This window comes from Triturus cristatus, chromosome 4_1, assembly GCF_964204655.1.
Source record: "Triturus cristatus chromosome 4_1, aTriCri1.1, whole genome shotgun sequence".
NCBI classification, from domain to species: Eukaryota; Metazoa; Chordata; class Amphibia; order Caudata; family Salamandridae; genus Triturus; species Triturus cristatus.
In genome coordinates this window covers 1,135,976,476-1,135,999,290 of record NC_140585.1, presented here as the reverse complement: position 1 = coordinate 1,135,999,290, position 22,815 = coordinate 1,135,976,476, and the positions used below count along the sequence as shown (strand labels likewise).

General features: G+C 43.6%; 1 protein-coding gene across 1 annotated transcript in view; it reads right to left on the bottom strand.

The window, feature by feature from the left end:
* The window catches only part of LOC146856163 (hyaluronidase-like), a 229,529-nt gene that overhangs the window by 11,704 nt on the left and 195,010 nt on the right, over window positions 1-22,815 (bottom strand). Inside the window, exon 2 of the mRNA XM_085650706.1 lies at window positions 10,295-10,384. Coding sequence (XP_085506832.1) covers window positions 10,295-10,384 — 90 coding nt within the window. The remainder of the gene's footprint in view (window positions 1-10,294; window positions 10,385-22,815) is intronic.

Sequence of the window (22,815 nt, the reverse complement as noted above, 5' to 3'; positions counted from 1 at the left end):
GCCCTGAGGAGTTGGTGGCGCGGCCGCACAGGGATCTAGGGTTTTCCTGCGTAGCAGGAGTATTTTGGGCCCAGACACAGGACCCAGGCAGTGTACAGGCAGTGCCCCAGGCAGGCTGCTCCTTCCTGATGGCACAGAACAGGGAGACCACCGAGCTTTCAGGCAGTAAAGCACACAGTGCTGTAGTAGAGCCAGACACACAGCGTGCTGGCGAGAGTAAACTACACAGAGCACCTGCAAAGCACACAAAGCTCTGTGAAGGTAACGGTTGCAGAGCACACGGAGCTCTGCCAAAGTAAAGCTGGTAGAGCACGGGAAAGTAAAGCTGGTGGAGCACATTAACCAGAGCTGTGCCCAAAGTAAACCTTGTAGGGCACAGCACACAGAAACCTTGATGTCCCTGAGTTTTCCAGAGCAGGAGGCCAGCACACACAGGCCCTCAGAGAGTTCATCACAAGCAGGATTCTGTGGCAGGGCAAAAAGAGTCAGTCCTTTTCCTTCACCACAGATAGAAGCAGCAACTGCTGGCCAACCCACCTCTCGCACAGAAAAGGCAGCAGTCCACACACAGTCCTTCTGCTCTTCTTCATGATAGGGCCCTCTTGTTTCTTGAAGTAATCTAGTCTCTTGAGGGCTTTAAGTCCAATACTAATACCCCATTTTGGTATTGTTCTCAATGTGGCAACGGTCTCCGAACCCAGTCCAAACCAGTCCTGTTCTCCCTAGTGCAGCATGACCACAGGGGGTGGGGACATCATTGTTAAAAGGAGACATAGCCTATTCAGGTGCAAGCGAAACTCCTCCCACCACTCTAAATGCAGACCAGGTCTATTCAGCCAAGCAATGAGTCACCCAGGCAAGCAGGGCACACCTCAACCACCTTAGTGACTGTCTAGAGTGAATGCACGTTTCCAGCTCCTGTCACTCTAACACCAGACGCTGAATACACAAACAGTCCGAGGCGCACTGAATGGGGAAGTAAGAAAATGCCCACTTTCTAAAAGTGCCATTTTCAAACACAAAATTTAAAAACCACCTTCAACAAAGTTACGTTAATAAATTCTGAGTTCAGAGAGCCTAAACTCCATTTTTCCATCTTGTCCTTATTGCAAGTCAGATATGCAAAATTGTTACAGTGCAGCCTCAATAATAAGCCTACAATCTTATTTTCAATAGTGAAAATTGAAATGTACATTATTTCACTATCAGGACATGTCACACACACCAGTACATGTCCTACCTTTCCTATGGACTGCACCCTGCCTATGGGGGTACTTTGGGCCTACGTTAGGGGTGCCACACATGTGAGGAAAGGGAAGGCTTGGGCCTGGCAAGTGGGTGCACCTGCCAGGGCAACATGGCAGTTTACAACTAGCATTTGATTTACATGCCCTAGCACACTCAGTGCACTTTACTAGGGACTTACCAGTATATAAAATATGCCAATCATGGATAACCAATCATATTACAATTTATACAGAGAACATATGTTCTTTAGCACTGACCAGCAGTGGTAAAGTGCCCAGATTCCTATAGCCAACGAAAACAGGGTCAGAAAAATGGGAGGCAAAAGGTTTAGTGATAAATCTGCAAATACTGGCCAGGTCTAACAGCAAGCATGTAGAACGTCACTCCCTCAACCAAGTTTTATGACACAACTTGGGGAATCATGCAGACTAGTGGGGGGAGTGGAAAAAGTTATTTAAAAAATATGCCGCTGTATGGGGCCTAACATTTGACTGGAACGGAAGGTAGTGCTACTTTTACATTGTCTGGGGTGTGAAAGGTATCACATTATAGAACATCTACCAGAATTAGATCAAGTAGAGGTGAGAGGGTTAAACACTTAGGAGATATTCACTTCTACCAAGAGTATGCACTAAGCTTGACCGCTATAATTTTGGCAAAAGTACAGACAGGGTGGGCGAGGCGGTAGAAGAGTATGTATCTGCTTTAGGAAAACTAGCTTCTCTTTGCAAGTGTGGTGGACTGTGTGATGAGAGAATCGGAGATCATTTTTTGTTAAACTGTAACAAAAGCATGGAGGAAAGTTGGCTGGAAGATGAACCTCCTCCCAGTGAAGTTTTGACTGTAGCCAAACAGAATGCACGATGTATTGTGTGAAGAAGATAAAATGGGATTCTGATAATAAAAAATATGTTAATGTCATTCCAGATAAGAGATTTTCGAAGTGTCCAATAGTGAAGGCCAAATGCAACAAATGTGGAAAGAAGAGTCTTTTCATGGTATGATGCAGGAACAACAAATATGTGAAAAGAAAAGACAGAAGTAGAAGAAAGTGTTCTGCAGTTGAGTGCAGAAACACTAGTAACCCAAAAGTCTAGCTAAAAAGTTAAATGGGGCTAAGGCTGAGCTAATGTTCGACTCTAGTTTTCACTTGAATATTCTATTAGAAAAAAAACTGGTTAACAAATTCGATTCAGTACATTGTGGTCAGCTGATTAAAATTATATGTTATTTTCACACTGGTACAAAGTACAAAGGAAGAGATGTTGTGGTTAAGGGTTTTGTATCAGTAAGAGGAGAAGACATATTAGAATGGACTGTACAGAAAGATCTGGGAGTAAGAGCCAAATGTTGAACCACAGGTTCAGGTGCAAGTAATTGATGAAAAAACAAATTCACAGGATAAAGCTAAATAAAGAGGCAACACTTGCAGTTTCACGTGTACGGAAACTACTGAGTGTGCAAGAGTATGTAAGACAAAAGTTGGTGAAGTTATGTAAAGCTGTAGTGGAAGAACTAGTAAAGGCTACCGAGTGGATTTCTCCTATAGTTGTTGCTCACAAATCCGATGGAAAGATACACTTGTTTGTAAGCTTAAGGGCATTAAATAAAGTTGTAATAGTTTTCAGATTTTCTCTTCCCAATATTTCAGAAATGTTGGCTGTATTATCTGGTGCTAAAGAATTCTTAATGCTAGCCTTCGCATCTGCTGATCACAAAATAATGTTACACTCAAATTCACAAGAGCTGACCACTTTTAAAACTCAATGGGGGCATACAAGCTTAAAATGATGTCCTTTAATTTGTTCTCGGCAGCTTCTGTCTTTCAGGGGGTCATGTCGATGATGTTAGCTGGGATACCTAGTGTTGTATTTTTGTAGGATGATGTTTGTTTTTTGGCAGTAACAAAAGACAGCAGGGCCAATTAGCAGTCAGGGGCAAAAAGAAGGCAGTATTCCGTAGCTACAAATAATGGTTTTAGCAGGTGATGGGGATAGTGCAGAGTATAAAGAGGGCTGGAGGAAGAGAAAGGATGTTATCAGTTGAGATAGAGCAAGACATATTTCATATTACAGCATTTGACATACTACAGGATAAAAAACGGATAATCTAGTTTGGGTTCTTAATTCTACTTCTAGAAGCACTGACTACCTGAGTTGAAGTCGGTCTCCTTTCTGGTGATAGGCTGGCAGCAACTCCACCTACTCAAATAAAGAATTTTACAAATAAGGGGGATCCGTTTTTGATGTTCTTATTAGGGGCTGATGGTACCTTTGCCTTTGTAGGCCTGTAATGGGCTATTTACTTCTAATGTGTTAGTCGGTATCACGCGCCATGCCAAGAATGTTAGGTGCGTGATGCCTAGTGGAATTTTTATATTACTGTGTATCTTTGAATTGTGTCTCATGCATGGAGCGCTGTTGGAAGGACGTTCAATTGGCATTTATCAGTTGCCGTTCGATCATTCGACCAAGATGACGCTTCGTGCAATGGGTGGAGTTACTTTTATTCTTCAAATAAACCTCACCCCACTATCAAGATTGCCTAAGTGATTTATTCCATCTGGCGACGACTGCAAACAGCTCCACTTATCAACCCACGCATTTACTGCAACCTTTCACCGAAGTGCTGCATCTAAAGGACTGATGGACATCACAATTTTTTACCCTTCCTTCTACGAATTCACAGCGATGGTCGGACTTCGTCCTGTGTTGGGTAAGGTCCAGTAATCAGCCCGAAAAGCAGCTTAAGGTACATTTTCATCTGAGCTTTGCTCGCACATCCTCTGTCTCGAGAACTTCCTTGAGTTAAAGCACATATGCAGCTTGATCGAACTGTTCCGTCCCAGCTGACGTCACCACGTTTCCCTTATGTGACGCCATATTGAAACGGGACATTTTAGCTCGCAACTCATGTGGAGCAGTTCAGCTCGCAGATCAAGTGGCTGTTTGTTACTTTGTTTCTCTGTGTGTTGCTGATTTCCTTTCGACGACAAGCACGTCATTTCTGTGTATAATTTATTCGCAGTTCAAGCGGCTGATTTGTACTTTGTTTCTCAGCGTGTCACCGGATTACCTACCAACGACACGCACGTCAATGTGAAACCACGATTATCTGCATGGTACAGTTTTCTCCACGACGACACGCACGTCATTACAGCTGATAAAATAATAACAATAATTTTTCCACATTATCACCAGTATTACAGAGTCTACCATGGCTGCGAATACTCAACAGATTACTTAACCTCCTCCTTTTCTTAGTAAGCCGGGTAGTCCACCAATCAACTGGATTGAATGGTTCAGAATTTTTGAGAACCATCTAGTAGCTATAGACGCCATAAATAATTCTCCTGCATGCAAATTTGCTTTACTGTGTGGTTGCCTTGGTCAAGCGGCTCAAAGAATCTTCAACAGCATTATTCCTATTCCACCGCCATTCATCTCATTCATGGGATAACCAATGGAACGTTTATCTGGAGGCTGTTACTCGCCTTAAAAAGCAATTTGATAAGGAACCCATCATTACGTTAGAACGTCACAACTTCTACAAACGCAAGCAAAAAGAAGATGAAAAAGTGGAGGAGTACATTTCGGCTCTCAGGGTTTTAGCTACCACTTGTGGTTTTGGTCCGCTAGCTGATAACTATATTAGGGATCAATTTGTGTTTAATTGCGCATCTCGTAAAATCAAAGAAAGGATTTTAAGTTGCAAAAACCCTCCGTTGTCAGAGGTAATTGAATTGGCTCTGAGTATTGAGTGATCAACTATTACTAGTAGGATCATTCAAGATAATACCAAGACCGAGATCAATTCAATTAATCCAATGATTTGAAGCATGAGTGTTCATTAGCAGCTGTCAATATTAAGTGCAAAAACACCAAATTTATACAAAAGAAACAACCTGTGTTTTGTTATAGGTGCAGATCTAGGAATCATATTGGTAATATTCCTGGATGGCCGGCCATTAGTAAATGTGTGATATGCAGAAAAATAGGTCACTTCCAGGGGGTTTGCAGGAATTCTATGAAAACTGTCAATGTTCAAAGCATAGAAACAGGGGTTGATGCATGCTCCAACTCATTGAACAATGTGATTGTAACGTTAGATTGTGGAAGTTATTGTATTAAGGGTCCTTTATGTTCAGCTTCAATTGATAACATTACTTTACAGGTTGTGGCGGATTCGGGGTCACTGATAACCATTTTAAGGGACACAACATTTTTTTAATTGTGGAAGGATAAAGAATTACTTAAGTCTGATGTATACCCCAAAGCCTTCGGAGAGAAGGACATCGATATGTTGGGATATTTTTCAGGAATTGTGCAATGTCTTGGGAGGGAGACAATGAAAAAAAATGTATGTGGCAGACAAAGGGAAGAATATAATTTGATGTAAAGATTTAACACATATGGGGTTGTATTTAGTCGCAGGAGATGAGAACCCAATTAAGTTGGGGGTAATTACCCGTATGCAACATTGATTTCCCAGAATCAGAAGGGGACATGAATTGTTTGAATGACATCATTGATGAATTTCAACCTGTATTTAGCAAAAATGTAGGAAAAGTAAAAGGTGTTGAGCATCATATTAAACTGATACCTGGGGCACAACCGGTAACACATAAAGTTCGCTCAGTTCCCATGAGCGTTCGTGAAGACCTTAAACTCACCTTACTAAATTTATGTGACCAAGGGATCATAATTCCCACCGATTCTTCGCAGTGGGTGGCTTCCATTGTGGTCGCATGAAAAAAATCTCATGAGATCAGGCTTTGTGCTGACTTGCGCGCACTAAACAAGAACATAATCGTGGATTGCCACCCACTGCCCAGAATTCACGAGCTGCTGGCAAACCTAGGGTGAGCCAGGTGGTTCTCATTGATTGACCTGATATCAGCATACCACCAGGTCTCATTGTCAAAGGATTCACAAGACTTAACAACATTTGTGACTCCATTTGGAGTGTATAAGTTTCTTCGTCTCCTATTTGGCCTAGCATCAGCGGGGAGTGTGTTCCAAAAATTGATGGACACACTTTTCCATGGAATCGTTGGTGTCCAGGCATATTTGGATGATATCCTGATATATGCTCTTGAAGAACACAAGGCCTTACCACTTCCATCCCCTTTGAGGTTCCTGGGAATACTTTCTCCACTTCTCACCCCTTTTCTTTAGTTTGGAGGAATTGTTGGTATCCATTCTCTTTCCATACAAGGAATGTCCCTCTCACTCCCAACTGATTTGTGATTGACTGTGGCAGGCGATCTGTGTGGCTGATGTTACTGGTCCCTCAGAAAAGCTAGCTTTCTTTTCCATGGTTTATTTGTTTAAGTTTTGAATATTTTAAACTAACATCTTCATTACAAAGTCGGCATAACCAAAACTATTTGCCAAATGGGGAAATCACCAGGCAGGTGGGAATGCCGCATACCTGTGCATCTTGGCGGCATCAGGCAATTGCTCCTACTTTCTGTGCCCAAGGTTACTCTAGCAGTACAGATGCGGCCTGTTTTGTAACATGATTCACTTGGGTGCACGTTTTGTCCTGGGTGATATCAAAGGGGCACTCCATTGAACAGCACATTTTCTTGTAATTGTGCACAGAGTTCTGGTGTGCACTGTGTGCATTCGGTAAATAGTATGTCATGATAGTTATAAGAGCCTGATTTTTAAGCAGGGCCTCTGAGGTTTTCCACATGGGCATTTCCACCAGCTGAATGCTGAATAAGTTTCCTGCTGGCAAACTTGCTGAAACGTTTGAAATAGTTTGGGAATTGGGTGCAGTTACATTCATTTACACCATATCTCCCTAATTCTAAGGCACCACTCAGTGTCTCACTTATATTCCAAAATCCTGCTACCAGCAATACCTGTGGCACCAGTTATTTTAGATATGGGAATATGGAGGTAGTATTCCCAGAACAGCTGTAATAAGGGTTTTATGTATTTTAGGGAAAAAAAAGTAGTTACGCCTTTAAACACATTACATAACTATGAGCTTTGTGCAGTGGTAGTATTGTAACAAATGAGATTGTAATTAATATTATCAAAAACGTTTGTGCCATAGTTGAAACTTCTCTGACTAAACACTTCTGGAGGGACTCCAGACTGAGCACTTACCTCTGTATCTTTGTGCTTCATATGTATGTATTCCTGGGATCCAGAACTTTCATAAACTCTGTTGAACACTGTTTGATTTAATATAATCCTGCCTTACCTGAACGAAAAGCTTGTGAATCTCTGTGTATTCCAACATGTGTATGTACATTCATGCAGTGGCGGCTTCTCCACTAAGGTGGAGGAGCGTCACCCCACTGCTCGCGGAGCTGTGTAAAATAAAAAATAAAATGATAATAACATAAGTTATTATCATTTTATTTTTTAGTATCGCTAGGTCAGGCCGGGGCGGGACTGTGTTCCTGTGACGTCTAGGAGAACGAGTGGCTTCTGCACTCTAAAGTGCGCATGATGGTTTGGCCGGCTGTCTTGGCCTGGCCAAACTGTCATGTGCACTTTCCATGTTCCTCACCAAGGCTGCATTACAACCTAGGTGGAGAATATGCCCAGACTCCTATTTCCAGTGTGAGCGTCAAACCACGTTGCTCAGACCAATCACAACACTGCATTGCAGCATTGTGATTGGCTTAGGGAGCCTGGGGGCTTTCTGGTTGAGGAGCGGAGGAGAGACGACGTGGGAGAGACGGAGGAGAGACGCAGTGATTAGGTAAGGGAATTTTTTTCCCCTCTCACCTCTGTACTGTACCGGCCACCACTGCATTCATGTTGGCTGTAGCACTCTTTGCCACTCATGGACACACGGCTATACACTTTAACACAGAAACAAAGAATATGTATAAGCAAATAACTGAAGAGTGTAACCCCAAATACACCCTTACTCCTTGGGTGGAAAAGAAAGCAATAATGCAAACAATAAGTCAGCAAATGTTTCCAGTAAAAAAGTGACTTAACCATGTGGTACTAGCAAAGAAAGCGTTACAAGAGATTAAGAGTTCCATTCAATAGTCCAAGCATTAGGAAATAAAAATGCACTAAAAAAGGCCAAGTCTCTAAATAAGAGACAAGGTCGAAATGATGTCTGACTAATTTTTGATATCATGCAAGTCTGTGAGCCTTAGGAGTGAGACTTGTTAATACTGAAGTAGAAAGTTCACAAAAACTCAATAAGACCCAAATAATTTGATTTTAGAGGTATGTATTAAGCCTGGGCAGAGTTCACGGAGTGCAAAACAAACTCAGCCACGCTACGAGGAGCTCCGCAAGTGGAGGAGGGCATTAGATAAATGCCGTTTGTGGTGATTTTCTGCGCAAAGTGCTTGTCCGCACTGTACAATCATCACGAACGGTACCATGCACAGCACAAGCAGGCGCTCCTTCCTTTCTGCCACTCGGGTAGATTTTTTACTCAAGCAGCAGCTTTCTCAATGCGAACAGACAGTTTCTCAACACAAGCGGTCGCGAGCATATGCGACCACTCGCAATGAGAAATCTGACCGTCCGTGTTGCCTGGAGGCTGATTTTACATGCTCGCACTCACCAACTTGACGTTGATGATCACGAATGAGAAAAAATCGCACCTGGAGGAGGATTTTAATCGCTCGCATTCGCCAAACTGACGTTGACGAACGCGAGTGAGGAAAAAAACTCAGCTCCGCGCGCAAACTCCACGAGCGGAGTTTACTGCCTAGACTTAGTACGTATGCAGTACAATTGAGGTCACAAGGGGATGGAGGTCCAATAATTTGTATTTCTTCAAGTTATAATGATACTGTATACACTGTAAACACCATACTAGTCCTGCAATAAAGCCTCATCTTGTTTTTGGCAAGAATTATGCTTTTTTTGTATACATTAGAGAATGTTTTTGTAAAGGAAAAAAGTACAAATTTATATACAAGAGACAACTTTATAGTTTGTGGAATGGTAAGTATGGGGAGTATTTTACAGAGAAAAGATTACATTCCTATGTATGACACCTATTAACAACAAAGAAGCTTGGAATCATGATTTACTGATGACGATAATTTAGGAATGAAATTCTTTATTCTGCCCACGTTTTAATATAACGTGGTGCCTTTATCGTGCACACCCATCCCCATAAAAATTGATCCATTTATTCAGGGTTGTGTAACTTCAGATATATATTCTCTACTTTCATGAAAACTACCCAATAAGCTTCTGAGAGCATAAAATACTATGATCAAATGTATTGCTTAATGTAGGCCAAGGGAGTACACTGCTTTGTAGACTTCGAACAAAGGGCCCGATTCACAAATGTAAACTTAGACCTGAAGTCTAACTTTAGACCTGAAGCCTAAGTTTATTCCTAAAGTCTAACTTTAGACCTGAAGTCTAAAGGCCCAATTCACAAAGGTAAATTTAGACCTGAAGTCTGAGGGCTTGATTCACAAAGGTAAACTAGTCAGACGTTTGGTCTAAGTTAGACTTTTGGTCTAAACCTAGAATAAAAGTCTAACTATACTATTAGTAAACTTAGACTTAAGGTCTCAACTTAGACTTCAGGTCTAAACTTAGACTTTTGGTTTAAGTTTACCTCTGTGAATCGTGCCCTCAGACTTCAGGTCTAAGTTTACCTTTGTCTAACTTTAGAACTAAAGTTTAATTTGAGACCGGAAGTCTAAGTTTAGACTTCATGTCTAAAATTAGACTTCAGGTCTAAAGATAGACTTTAAATCTATACTTGGATATCAGGTCCAAATTTTGACTTTAAATCTAAATTTGACTTCAGGTCTAAACTTAGACTTCAGGTCTAACCTTGAACTTCAGGTCTAAGTATACCTTTGTGAATCGAGCCCAAATTGTCTAAGCTTAACCTGTGGGGACTGTATTTTTGACTCTCAGTTTATGAAATACATGTCTACCTAAGTACTTCTGACAGCACATTTAATATCTGTTAGCCTTTATCGATGTTCTAAATACTACACCCAAAGGCAAAAAACATAATGATTATAAACTTCCAAAACAATCAATTTTCAGAAGAAAAAATAAGATTAGATGTGACCTACCTTGCTTTTGCTCAAAGAAAGATCTCCCCACATGACAATTCCAGAGACTCCTAATGCAGCACTTTCACCAACAGTATTCACAAGGTCCTCCTAGGAAGGAAATGCACAGACATTTCAAAAAATTAAAATGGCTATGTATCATTAAAGATTCAATCTATTCCAGAACTACATTTGCAAGTCTGCTAGATTTACTGTTTTATGATTTAGGAGATATAATGATGTTAATTTATCTCGCTACCAGATGTTTTGGTGCATCATAATTTACTAGACATACTTACTTTATTTCAGGATTGTACTGTAGCATGTGCTGGTTTAGGTAGTCTAATGAGGGATCACTCACCAGACTGTTCTTTCTGTTGTTGCATAGGAGGAAAGGATAAAAACCACTCCCTTCAGTGGCACAGCCTTTCTCAACATTTTTATTTATTTATTTATACAATTTTATATAGCATGAACATGGCCTGAAGGCATAAGAGCACTTTGTAACAGTAGCATGATACAAGGGTACAGCTAGTTACAGTAATACATTCAGACATATCATATTGCAGGTGAATATGGAGGTTGTTAGGCGAAGGGAGGGAAATAAGGAGTTCCAGATTCTTGTAGCACTACCATAGAATGACCGGCTCATGTATCATTCTCAACTGAAGTTGGGGGGTTCCAGGAGCAGGGATTGGGAATTTCTGGACCCCCTATGTGTTCCATAGATTTCTAGTTTATCACTTAGATAGGAGGGTGAAGAGGAGTGCAGCGCTCTGTGGGTAATGCAGGCTGTTTTTAATTGGGCGGAGTTTCAATGGGAAGCCATTGGAGGGTTAGCAGAGCAGGGGAAATATGGTCCCATTTCTCGAGACCTAGTAAGAAATGCACATCTGCATGTAGAGTTGCTCTCAGTGGGCCTAGATGAACTTTCGGAATGCCTGAGGTAAGGACGATTCTGCAGTCTAGTCTGGAGAGGACGAGAGTTTGCACCACTGTTTTGACGGTCTTGTTCCGGGATCATTTGTCTGACGCCCAATAGCTGCCTGAGTTGGTGTCATGCGCTTTTGGCCCTGCTGAGATGTGGTTGTGTAGATTTAGATGATTGTCAAGGGTGGTACCAAGGGATTTAGCACTCTGGACAATATCAGGGCAGCCATCCAGTATGAGAAAGTTGTCAATCCATTCTTGAACTGGAGTTTTTGCTTTTGGGAGGTAAGATCAAAATTAAAAAAAAATTGTTGTGTTCAATTTTAGGTTATGGTTAAACATCCAGAACTGAATCTTTAGGAGCATGATTGAAAGGAGGGCAAGGTCTTCAGGGGAAGTGATGTTCATGTATATTTGAGTGTTGTCACCGTAGAGGTGGAAGAAAATCTCAGCATTTCTGAGAATCACACATAGTGGTTCCAGGTACAGGTTAAAGAGGGTTTGGGAGAGGATCAAGCTTTGAAGGACCCCTTAATGTATATTGACTGGTCTTGAGAACTTGTTGCCCATTTTCTAAATTTAGGAGCGTTGGTTAGGTAAGAGGAAAACTAATTAAAACTGTGTCTCCACAACCCATGCCTTGTTTGAGAGTGCGAAGGAGGTCCAAAAGGTTGACCGTGTCAAATGCAGCGGACAGGTCCAGGAGGACCAAGAGGCAGGAGTTCCCAGAGTTGAGACTTCTAAGGGAGTTGGTGACTATTTGTAGAATTGCAGTTTCTGTACAATGGCCCTGGCGGAAACCAGATTGGACAGAGTCTATAAGGTTGCTTTGTTTGAATGTGTGAACGTGTGAATGTGTGAAGTGATCTTGGAAGCAGCGCAACTTTCAATCACTTTACCTAAAAATGGACTTATGGAGGCTGGGTAGTAGTTGTTCATGTTCTCTGAGTCAAGAGATTGTTTTTTTTAAGAGAGAAGGGACTTGACCCACTTTTAGTCCTACTGGAAATTGACCCCGTTGAAGAGAGGAGTTGGCCATGTTGGGCCATAGGGGGAGTAGGTGTGTGGAAAGAGATTTGCTGATAGACCCTGGAATGGTGTCCTGAGGTGGTTCAAGGGTTCAACTTTGCAGATTGTTTGCTGTAGGTCTCGTTCTGAAATGGGGAGAAAGAGGACCACAATTGGATTGCCTTGCAATTTAGAGTCTCATTTTCTGCAGGTTCATTGGTGTGTAACAAGGTATGGACGTCTCTGACTTTTCAGTCAAAGATATCCACAAAGTTGTTGCAGCGGGTCCCTGATGGCTCAAGAGCTGAAGTTGTGCAGGGGTTTGTAGCTTGTGCTAGAACCTCGAAAGGGTGCTTTGGTCTGCTCTTTGCAGAATTCACAAGTGCTTTGTAGTGAGAGGATTTGGCTTTAAAGATTCGGACTTTATACTGTTTTTGCGCTAAGCGGAACTTAGTCATAATCAGGTGCTCTTTTTTATAAGCTTTCTTTCTTTTGACAACCACAGGTTGGAGGGTTTTGGTCTAGATAGTTTGCACTTCAGTGGGACAAATTTGTCGATCAGGGATTCTATTCAGGAGTTGAATTTGTCGGTGGCCTCATTATTATCAAGGAAGGCTGTAATCGAGATTAGGGTAGGAAGGGCCATGGTGGTCATGGCTTCAGTGTCAAGGTTGAATGTGTCCCTGAACCATACTTTCTCTTTCTTGGGTTGCCCGGCAGTTTTCGTATAAGAGCTGGAGAGGGAAAATTGGGATCTGCATGTGGTCAGACCAGTTGACTGGAATGGGTCGTATGACTGTAGATTGGGTGAATTGGATGGCACCTTTGAGGTATGTGGATTTAAGGCAGTCTTTGAGAAAGGCTGTAAAGGTGTCCAGACTGTTACCCTCAGTTGCCTGGTGGATGTTGAAGTCTCCAAGGAAGATCATGTTGTTTGAGCCGATCAGGTGAGAAGTGAAGAGATCCATACATTCCTCGATGAAGGAATTGTTATTATCCGGTGGATGTCAAATCACATACAGTGTGATGTTGGAGGTGGTAGATGTGGGCATTTCCAATGACATAAATTGCAAAGACTGAAACTGAGGCGTTTGGAGGCTCCTGCATCTCAGTGAGTTTCTATAAATTAGGGCGAGACCACTGCCTCGTCTATCTTCCCGGTCTCTGTGTAAGATGAAGTATTTGGGAGCAAGTAAACGTCTTGAGCGTGATTAGATGAGTTTTGGAGCCACGTTTCGGTGAGGATCAGGATATCAAGTTTATGTCCAAGATCAAGGTCAATGTCTCTGGACAGTGTTAGACTACAGATTGACAATTGCGTAGCATGCAGTTCAGGGAATAGCTGTTGACTTTCTGGCTAGGCTGTTCAGGGTGAGGTTGTGATTTGTATCAATTTAAGAGAGGGTGAACGTACACCAGGATGGTGTGTGTTTGATTGCCTGCAGTCTGAGATAAGGGTTGGGATCGGGTCGCCCACTGTGGGAATGGAGGATGGGGGATAGAACTTGAAGCTGCATAACTATCTAGGAGATAGGATAATTCTGAGATGTCTATAGGGGATTGTGTATGTTTGGGTCTGGGGTGGAGGGACAGAGGGGGTGAAGGAGGGAGTAGCAACGGGAGGATAGAGTGATGCTTAGATGGGAAAGAGCCGATGAGAGTTTGTTGATTCTGCAAGAATGAGGAAAGGAGCTTGTTGAGCAGAGGCCAGTTATGTTCAACAGTTATGATTGGGAGAGATGTGGGTTGTTGGTATCTGGTTATGGCAGTGGGCGATGAGGGAGGGGAGGGGGGAGTAGGGAGGCTTATGGGTCGACTGTGGGGTGGGGCAGGGGAGGCGTCTGGAGGGGGAGATACTGGTGTGTGGGACTTTGGAGATTGGTGGTGTGGAGCTGGTCTGAGGGAGGTGCGTTCATGGTTTGTTGTTGGCAGTGAGCAGTGAGCTGAGGGGGGCCTATCGGACTGCAGGAGAGTCTGGGAAGAGAGGGGTTGTCTGGGTGGACCATAAGGGGTAGGGAGTGGGTGAGGGGTGTTAGAGATGACTGGAGAGGGGTAGCGTGGAAGATCATTGGAGGGCTTGAGGAGGGATAAATAAGGTCAACTCTGGCCAAGATTGTGTTGTTGGCTTGAAAAATAATTTTCCCATTATTGTAGATAGAAATGGCAAGGTTGCATTTGCGGCCAAAGGGAGAAAAGCTTTAGAGTTTTTGACCAAAGTGTATGCTAGAGAGAGAAAGGATGATGGGAGAAAATTTCACAGGGACCTGATTCATAGGTCAGTGTTGTGCATGAAGAGGAGGAGGTTGGTTTTGAGGGGGCCCTTGCGTTGGCAATGATATTGGTCTACAAAGAGGGTTTCTGGGTGGTCTCTCAGGGTCCTATATTTCATTTTTTTCTTTGCGTATTTATAAAGATTAGGGGGGAATTTGATCTTGAAAGCATTGGTGCCAGATGTTGAAAGGCGTGATAGTGGGGAGCTGGGGCCCAAGGTTCTCTCCATCATAGTAGGGGGTGGTACGAGATGGAAGGTAAAAGGAATGATTTAGAAAAACAATAATAGGGTTTGGATGTCTTCACATGGATCGCACCTTGATAGTTCCTCCTGCTGGGCCAAGATGGGACAGTTAATCAGTAGGGCAAGCGGAGGAGAGCTGTCTCTCCCAGCCTCCCAAGGAAGGATCCTGCAATGCTTCATATATAGCTATGCTCCCACGGTTTGTCCAACGGTCGGCAGAGGCAGACAGGGAGAGATTGCAGTTGGGTGCTGGGTGCCCCTTTGAAGGTTTAGCAGGATTTGGGCTGCCTCGGCAGTAACTGAACCTCCGCTTCTCCAGCTGTGCTCTCCGTTGTAGGACGTGGGTTCAAAAAGAGGGTAGGCCCTCCTCCAGACATCCCCAAGAAGGCTCACACAATGATTTAGTCTCAAGGACGGCCGTGGAAGGCAGGGAGAGAGTGCCGTCGGGTGATGGGCACCCCCTAGTAGGTTCAGTAGGATTTGGTCTTCTGCTGCATTAACTGAAGCCCTTGTGCCCTCTCCCCCAGCTGAACTCCCTGTTGTGTTGCTCATCCAGTCCCAGGAGTCATGGGAGTGGTGCCAGTTTACTTACATTATTCTTGTGTGGATAGTGAGGGGGTAGCATAGAAAGGATCATCAGCAGTCCAGTTCACTTCCCCCAGGGCCCACGATCTGCTGCCGGTGGCAATGAAGAAGTCGGCTCAGTAGTCCAATGGTCATCAGATGCAAGGTCCGAGGCTGACGCAAGATAAAAGTTGTATTTTCCATCCATTTAGCATGGACATCTAACAGAGGCCATATTGAGGTTGGGCGCATAGTGGCGGGCCTATGCCAGATTCAGCGCGGGGCACTCTAAATGCATTGGTATGAGGCACCTAACATGCAACTGAAGCCAGCTGGGGCAGTGATATCTGTTTCTTTTGAAGTTGGGACACTGGAGGCTGCTTGGCTTAGCAGCTTCGTGCTCACGGTGTATTCGTGTCTGCCATCTTGGGCCCAGGCAAACCGAGATTGGGTCGGGAGCATTGCCACATTAAAGGTGCTGTAGACTCCCTGGCCCCTTCATATTTCTGTGCTCCCTTAACAATGGTTTTGCTGGAAGGATTTTCCCACACGGCCTAAATCTTCTGAGGTGCTGCGAGTTGAAAGCCATCGAGGCTGTGTTCCATTGGCTCCATCACATACAGAGTCGGGTGCCAGCAACTCACACAAGGCAGCCCCAGTAAAGGATGGTACAAGTTGAAGAGGGCCAGTGCAGATCAAGGCGGGCCGCATCAGGTCTACAGGCCGGCCAGCCTAGGGGCAACTCAGTCTCCCGGGACACCTGCAGCTGCAAATTCAACAAGCGCCTTAACAGGGCCGGTCGGCAGTTCCAGGCCACCTGCAGGTCAAGGGCATCAGAGCCTCCCCAGTCTCCTGAGCGGTTCGCCCTGGCTCGTAGAAAAGGCAATAGGAGGCAGGCCGCAGGCGTCAGAGTGCGTTTGCCATCTTGAACAACATGACAACATGAACCCCAACCCGAGAGCAGCAGTTATCGGGACAAGATTCCAGAACAAAATCTCGTTCTTTGACTTTTCTAGAGCAGGTAAACGCCATCATGCAGGTGCCACTACAATTGAAAGACCCTAATATAAAACCTAATGTATCTGTGTTTCCTTATTTATTGGGATCTACAGCTACTGGCAAACCAAAGTGACATACAAGCATTCAGTGCATTCTAGGTTGGACGGCTGAGAAAGGATTGATAAGGAGAAAGGTAGAAAGACAACAATAGAAAGGAGGAAAACCTAGAGGGTGGTAGGAAAGAGGCATTTCTGGAGCACAAACACAAGGGTTATCTCTGATGTTACTTGACTGGATTGTAAACATGTCTATAGCGATTTCAAATGAATCACACACTGAGAGGACTGAGAGGTCTGCCAGGCAGTCAGTCACTTTCTTCCCTTACTCCTTTCCCTCACAGTGATTTCAAAGGACCCTGCCACTTACAGAGTTTTCTGGTCTGCTGCATAGAGATTACAAGACTTCATGGTGACCCCTTGCTGGAAATCAAGTACTTCCTTGATTCTTTGGGCAGTTCATAACTTCTCACCTCCAGGGTTTGATAAATTCAGGTGTATTTAGATATGGGGCACATGCTCATGCCCTAAGAGAAAGAGGTACATAAGGCACAAACTGAAGGGATGAGGCAAGAAATGTTGGTTGTGGCCCCATGCTTGGTGCCTGTTTAGTCTCTGCAAAAGTTCATATATCTAGCAAGTGAAAGTTAAACATTGTGCGGCTAGTAATGGTGAATTGTAAGTTTTAGGGTGGGTATGTGTTTTGGGGGTCAAATATGAATTTTAGGATGTGTTTTGGATCAAAGATGAATTGTAGGGTCTTTTTTGGTGTCACATATGAATTTTAGGGTGTGTTTTGGGGTCAAAGGTGAATTTTGGGGTGTGTTTTGTGATCAAAGATGAATTTTAGGGTGTGTGTTGGGTTCAGAGATGAAATGTCATCAAATCCTGTTCATCTGAGGAACAACTTGCACTTAGCGACCCAAATTTGGCCGCATTAATGCAAACGCGATAATTTTTTCATAACGGCTATGGAAAATAATCGCTAAACACATGTAACAACAAGGATTATTACCGATAAAGTCAATTTGCATGCAGATTCTCACCACAAAGTCAAAAAACGGGCCGCAAACACACAGGCAGTGATGTCAGCATGCATCCTGTGTTCTGTAGGAGTACTGTGCACTTTCACTTTCTCTTTTGAGCACACTGCTGGTGAATGTGGAAAGTGTTGCAGGTGTTAGGAGTTGTGTGCTGGTGATTTTGTGAGTGTTGATGTGTCCTGTGAACTGTCCCTAGTGTGTCTGTGAAGTCTTGTGTACTTGTCCTTATGTGTTTTTCGCGTCTTGTACTAAATCTTGTTGGGTGTTTGCCCAAGGGGTAATTTACATAATTAATAGTAGTTGTGGTATATATTTGGGCTTTATTTTTGTAAGTGTGATCATAGGTGTGTTCTGGAAGATGTGGGTGTGGGTAGGGAGGGTAGGATGTCAGAGAGGGCATGGGGGGCTTCCTCTGGCTAGTTAAGTACTACCTGCCCTTGATGGTTGAGAGTGGGGGTTGGATCATACAGGATTATGCCTTACTTGTGCGGAAGGTGAGGTGGGAGCATGTGAGGAGACAGATGCTGCGGGTCTTCGGTGTGGACAGAACTGTCTGACAATGGGAGCACCAATGGCAGGATGGTGTGTGCCGTGAGGGTGACCTGTTAAACCACCTGGGAGTCCTCAATAGTCTACAAGGGGGTAAGTACAACCTCATAATTGTTAAATGATCACTTTAGTAACAAATCAAAAATGCTGTCTGTAACACAATTGGGTATATGTTCAAGAACGTGGCAGAGTGAGATGTCTTCACGCCTAACTTTGCCACTTCTGAAACACAAGCATATGGTGCAGGCTTACATTTCCCCCTGTGCTGGCGCAACACGTAGCAGTGTAGTGCCAACCCAGGTACCCTTTCACCATAGTGCAAGGGTGCCTGCGTGCAGGGCAAAGATTGCTCATGTTCAGGAAGGATGACCTTCCTGTACATAAACAATCCAAGGCATTTTGCTTTGTCAATGTGTGCTGCACAAGGCAGCACACATGGAAAAAGCAAAAAGGATGACAAATGATGCATTTCTCCTCATTTTGCAAAGTGAGTTTCAGGTTTTCCATGACCTTAACATTTGGCGCCGCCTCCTATGTATGCTGCCCTTGTACCTAGGTTTTGTATAATTGGTCATTTAAAATAGGACATCTCCAGAGTGTCCCCATCAATAGTTGTGACACACCCTTGTGCAATCTTCAGCAATGTTATTGTCTACAGACCATGGAGAACATGATGTTGTTGGGAGAAACAGTGCCTTGGGAATGTGTCACACAAGTAGTGTATGCAAAATGTGCAAATGTGCAAGCAGGATTGTTTTGTGTTGCCAAACTCTGCATTATCATGTCTTGTGGGAATAACAGGCAAAATAGACACACTCATGTATGCAACCTGAGCTGTAACAGTAGAGTTAAAGAGCATTGTCATTGATGTTGATGAATCGGATGATGAATAGAGCACATGTGTGAATTTTTGTCTGATACCAACACACATTTCTTTTCATGTCTCACAGCTGGCAGACCAATGATGACACAGGGGGAAAACAACACCTTCACAGACCCACACACCACTTGTCATTGCGAGATGTGATGAATGTCTGGCTAAAACCCTGTATGAAGTAGTATGCAGTATGGGTGTGTATTACATGTACCCTGCCTCCAGTGTGATGATGTTTCGTGGAAGTGTGAAGTGTGAACTAATTAGTAAGTGAAGATGGAACAATGCATATGTCTTACAGATGTAACTTTGCACATCCCCAGACAGTGATACCCAGACAGAAAATATCAATGGGTTCTGTCACTACAGCACATGCATGTGGATGACAGAGCGTACGGACAGGAGAGGAGACATGTGAGTGGTGTTGGTGATGAGTATGACCAGACATGGAATGAGTGTAAATCCATGACTGAGATGACTGTGCAAGTGGGCCAGATTATGCATAAGAAGGTAGTGTTTTTCAGGCCGTGTGGGCTCAGACACAGGTCTGCACAGTACTATTTTAGGTATGCTGCATACCAGCTTTCAAGAAGTTGCAGGGTGTAGGTTTAAGCCAAGGATACCAATGTCACGCTCCCCAACCACCTAGCAAATATGGGCCTATGTATATAATTGCCATGTTTTAGCACTGCAATGATGTTGTAAAGCTGTTTCCTTGGGGTCATTCCCCTGGAAGACTCATGGGCAAATGTACAAGCCCCTCTCGCCACCATTACGTCACCTATTGTGAATTTGTGGTGGCGATGAGGGCTGTGCCTCATGTACAAGTCAGTGTTCAGCCAACTGACGTTGTTTTTCCATGTGTGCTGCCCTGTGCAGCACACATGGAAAAAGACCAATTGCATAGTTTGATTCTGTGCAGGAAGGCGTCCCTTCCTGTGCATGTACAACTAAAGTGAAAAATTTGATTTTGACACTTCCATGTGTGCTGCTTGAGGCTGCACAAATGAAAGTTACAATACGGCTTTTCCAGGATTGGTCATGTGCAGGGACACCTTTCTACACATAAACAATGCTCCCCTGCACACAGACACAGAGTTGATAAACTGCACACCATTGCCAATGGACATGCAGGGCTGCACCACATCATTGTACATATGATGCAGCCCTGTGTTACAGAAGTGGAGGACCGTGGTGCTCCACCCAGATGGCCAATGCCTCTCTCCTCCAATTCCTTGTACATGTCCCCCACAGTCAGGGTATGTGACAGCACCATCATTTGACACTGACAGTCTCATCGTGTTGTGACACTACATGTCACATGCCATGCACTGTTATGTCAGTGTCACCATCATGTTGTAACTGATCCTTAAATCAAAATTGCATTATCCATGTCACTTTCGAAATTCACAATCTTTCGTTATAGTGTAGGCTCCCATGTTTCACTGTCCTTGTGTTTCAGAGTTAAATGGAGAACATTGACATAGTCATCAGGACTCACATATTGTCATTGCCCCTATTTTACTGATAACATGTCACTAGAGGAGGCCTGCGTGTTTCAGGTCCGTAAGGACCTATATCAGCATCTATGCAGGGTGACCAAGAGCTATTGCAACACTGAGAGGAGGCACCGAGCTGACCGGGCAGCTAGGAGGTGGACGTCTGTGCCCGAAGTAGAACTCCACCGGATGCAGAGGGACACACAGGCCATATCAGGGCCTTATGGTGACAGGCGTGGGTCCTGACATGGGCAGAGATCATCAGATCACCCCGAGATACCACACAGACAAGCTGCTGCATCTGGATCCGGCACACAATCTGGTGCCCCTTCACAGCCACACGGACAAGGGACAATGCCATCTGCAGCACCGACACAAGGAGTTGGAATTACCCTGAGGGACAGTTGCTGCATGATGGACATGAACGTAAGACTAGCCCAAATTGAATGTGAAGTGGCGGAGCACACCACCCACCTGCAGGACATTAAGGCTGCCCAGGGTCTACCATTTTGACTATGAACAATGTTGACCTATACCCCTTTTCTCAGTTCCCCCAATGTTTTTTCATATTAATAGTTAGTGCTAAGTACATTTTTTAATTGTAGGTAGTGTAGTTGTAGTGGAGGAATAGGCAGTGTAGAATTTTATCATAGTTTTAGATATTTATTCTCTTGTAGTATTTGGGGCTAAGTTTCCGTTTCCTTTCTTGTTATATAAAGAAATAAAAAGTTGTGTGGGATAAATGTTTATGGTTAGCTAAGATGTATTTGTCCTGTCTTATGATGTGCCTTAAGGGTGGAGGGGGGTTGATGTCTTAGATATATTTTGCGCGTTTAGGATTATTTACAGTAGATTGTTTAGATTAGCATTCACCGAGTTCCAGTTAATTAAGATAAGGTTAGTTGTAGTAGTGCTTAGTGTTAGTTTAGTGTAGTTAATTTTGTTAATTTATAATGCATTTTTACTGTTTTTGAATTCTGGTTGCACTTATGTCAGAAGTGATTTGGTGAAGTGGTGCTTTTCCCCTTGTATACTACTTATTCAATCACAGAACAATCATTTGAATGTGTGCGTGTGGTCATGACATGTTACTTAGCTGGACGGATAGTGTCAGGATCCATTTGATTTGAGCACAGGAAACTTGCATGGATTACAGGGTGTCAAGTAGGAGTTGTGCCCTAGGCTAGGGTACTCTTTTGTGAAGCATTACATCTTATGTGTGACTCACAGAGTTGGACAGCACATTGTTGCCCATTTACAACACAATATAGGAACATGGCCTTGAGCAAACATTGACATTGCAACTCCTATCCATCATGAAGATGGATGGATGCACTGTGTTCCCCAGATTTCGGCCACAACATGCATTTCACATCAGACTGGCGCAGAGTCCATCTACCATACACAGACAGGCACACTTGCTGCATAGTGCAAGTATGTCAGCATTATTGAAATTGGATGTTCCTGTGCAGGGAGGCTCACCTTCCTGCACATACAGAATGTTGTCATTTTGAGGATCAAATGTGCACCGCACAAGGCAGAACACTGTTCTGCAGCAAACAGGAGGGGCAATCTAGCATTCCTCCCTGTAGTGCCAGTGTCATACACACTTTTCCTACATGTTACTTTTGGCATTGCCTCATAGTGATGCCACCCTTGAAATGGTGGTACAACATCTGAGTATATACATCCCTGGACACATTGCCCTCTCTTTTCACAGTGAACACAGCATGAGAGGGTTCCTAATTTCAAAGGCAATGTTAAGCCACAGGAAGTGGCTGACTGAGGACTTGCACTTTAGGATAAGTCCCTATTGCCAACACAACTTCCCTGAAACAGACATTGTGGTTCCAATAGCGGGTGGTAGATATGTGCCATTATGAATCTTCAACTATGTGAATATGGTGTGCTCTCTTTGTATGTGATATGCAATGACCCCCATCAAAACAAGCTTTGTCCACCCCTTTGAATGTGAGTAGATCTGCCAAGTGAGACTTGTCATCAATGCTAAATGGAGACACTACTTGTGGCATGCGACTGACATGGACATATTTCCGCACATGCCTATTCCCATGTACGTAGCGCAATGTTGGACTCTGGCAAGAATGTTGTATTTGAGCAATGAGGGCACGGCTAGTTCACACATACCCGGTCATCTCACTGCCTATTTAGGAATACAGTTATACATGAAAATTTATTATATGTCTCTCGGTGTACATTTTGATGGATTCAGTGGCCCAACATTTTTCAAGACTTCTATACTTGAATGGTCATAGGCAACACACATCTGTGTGACTTAAATATTTGTATTTGTATGGGCATTGATTTTGGTGAAGACTGACCCAGTACTTAGTCAAACAACCTCCACATTCCATAGATGCCCAGGGGAGGGCCTCACATAGTCCTTTGGGGGTAACATGTCCAGAGGAAGAGGCAGAGTTCAGTCAGCAGGCAGATTGCAGTGTCATTGGGAACAACATAAATTATGGCAGTCCATATTGAAGT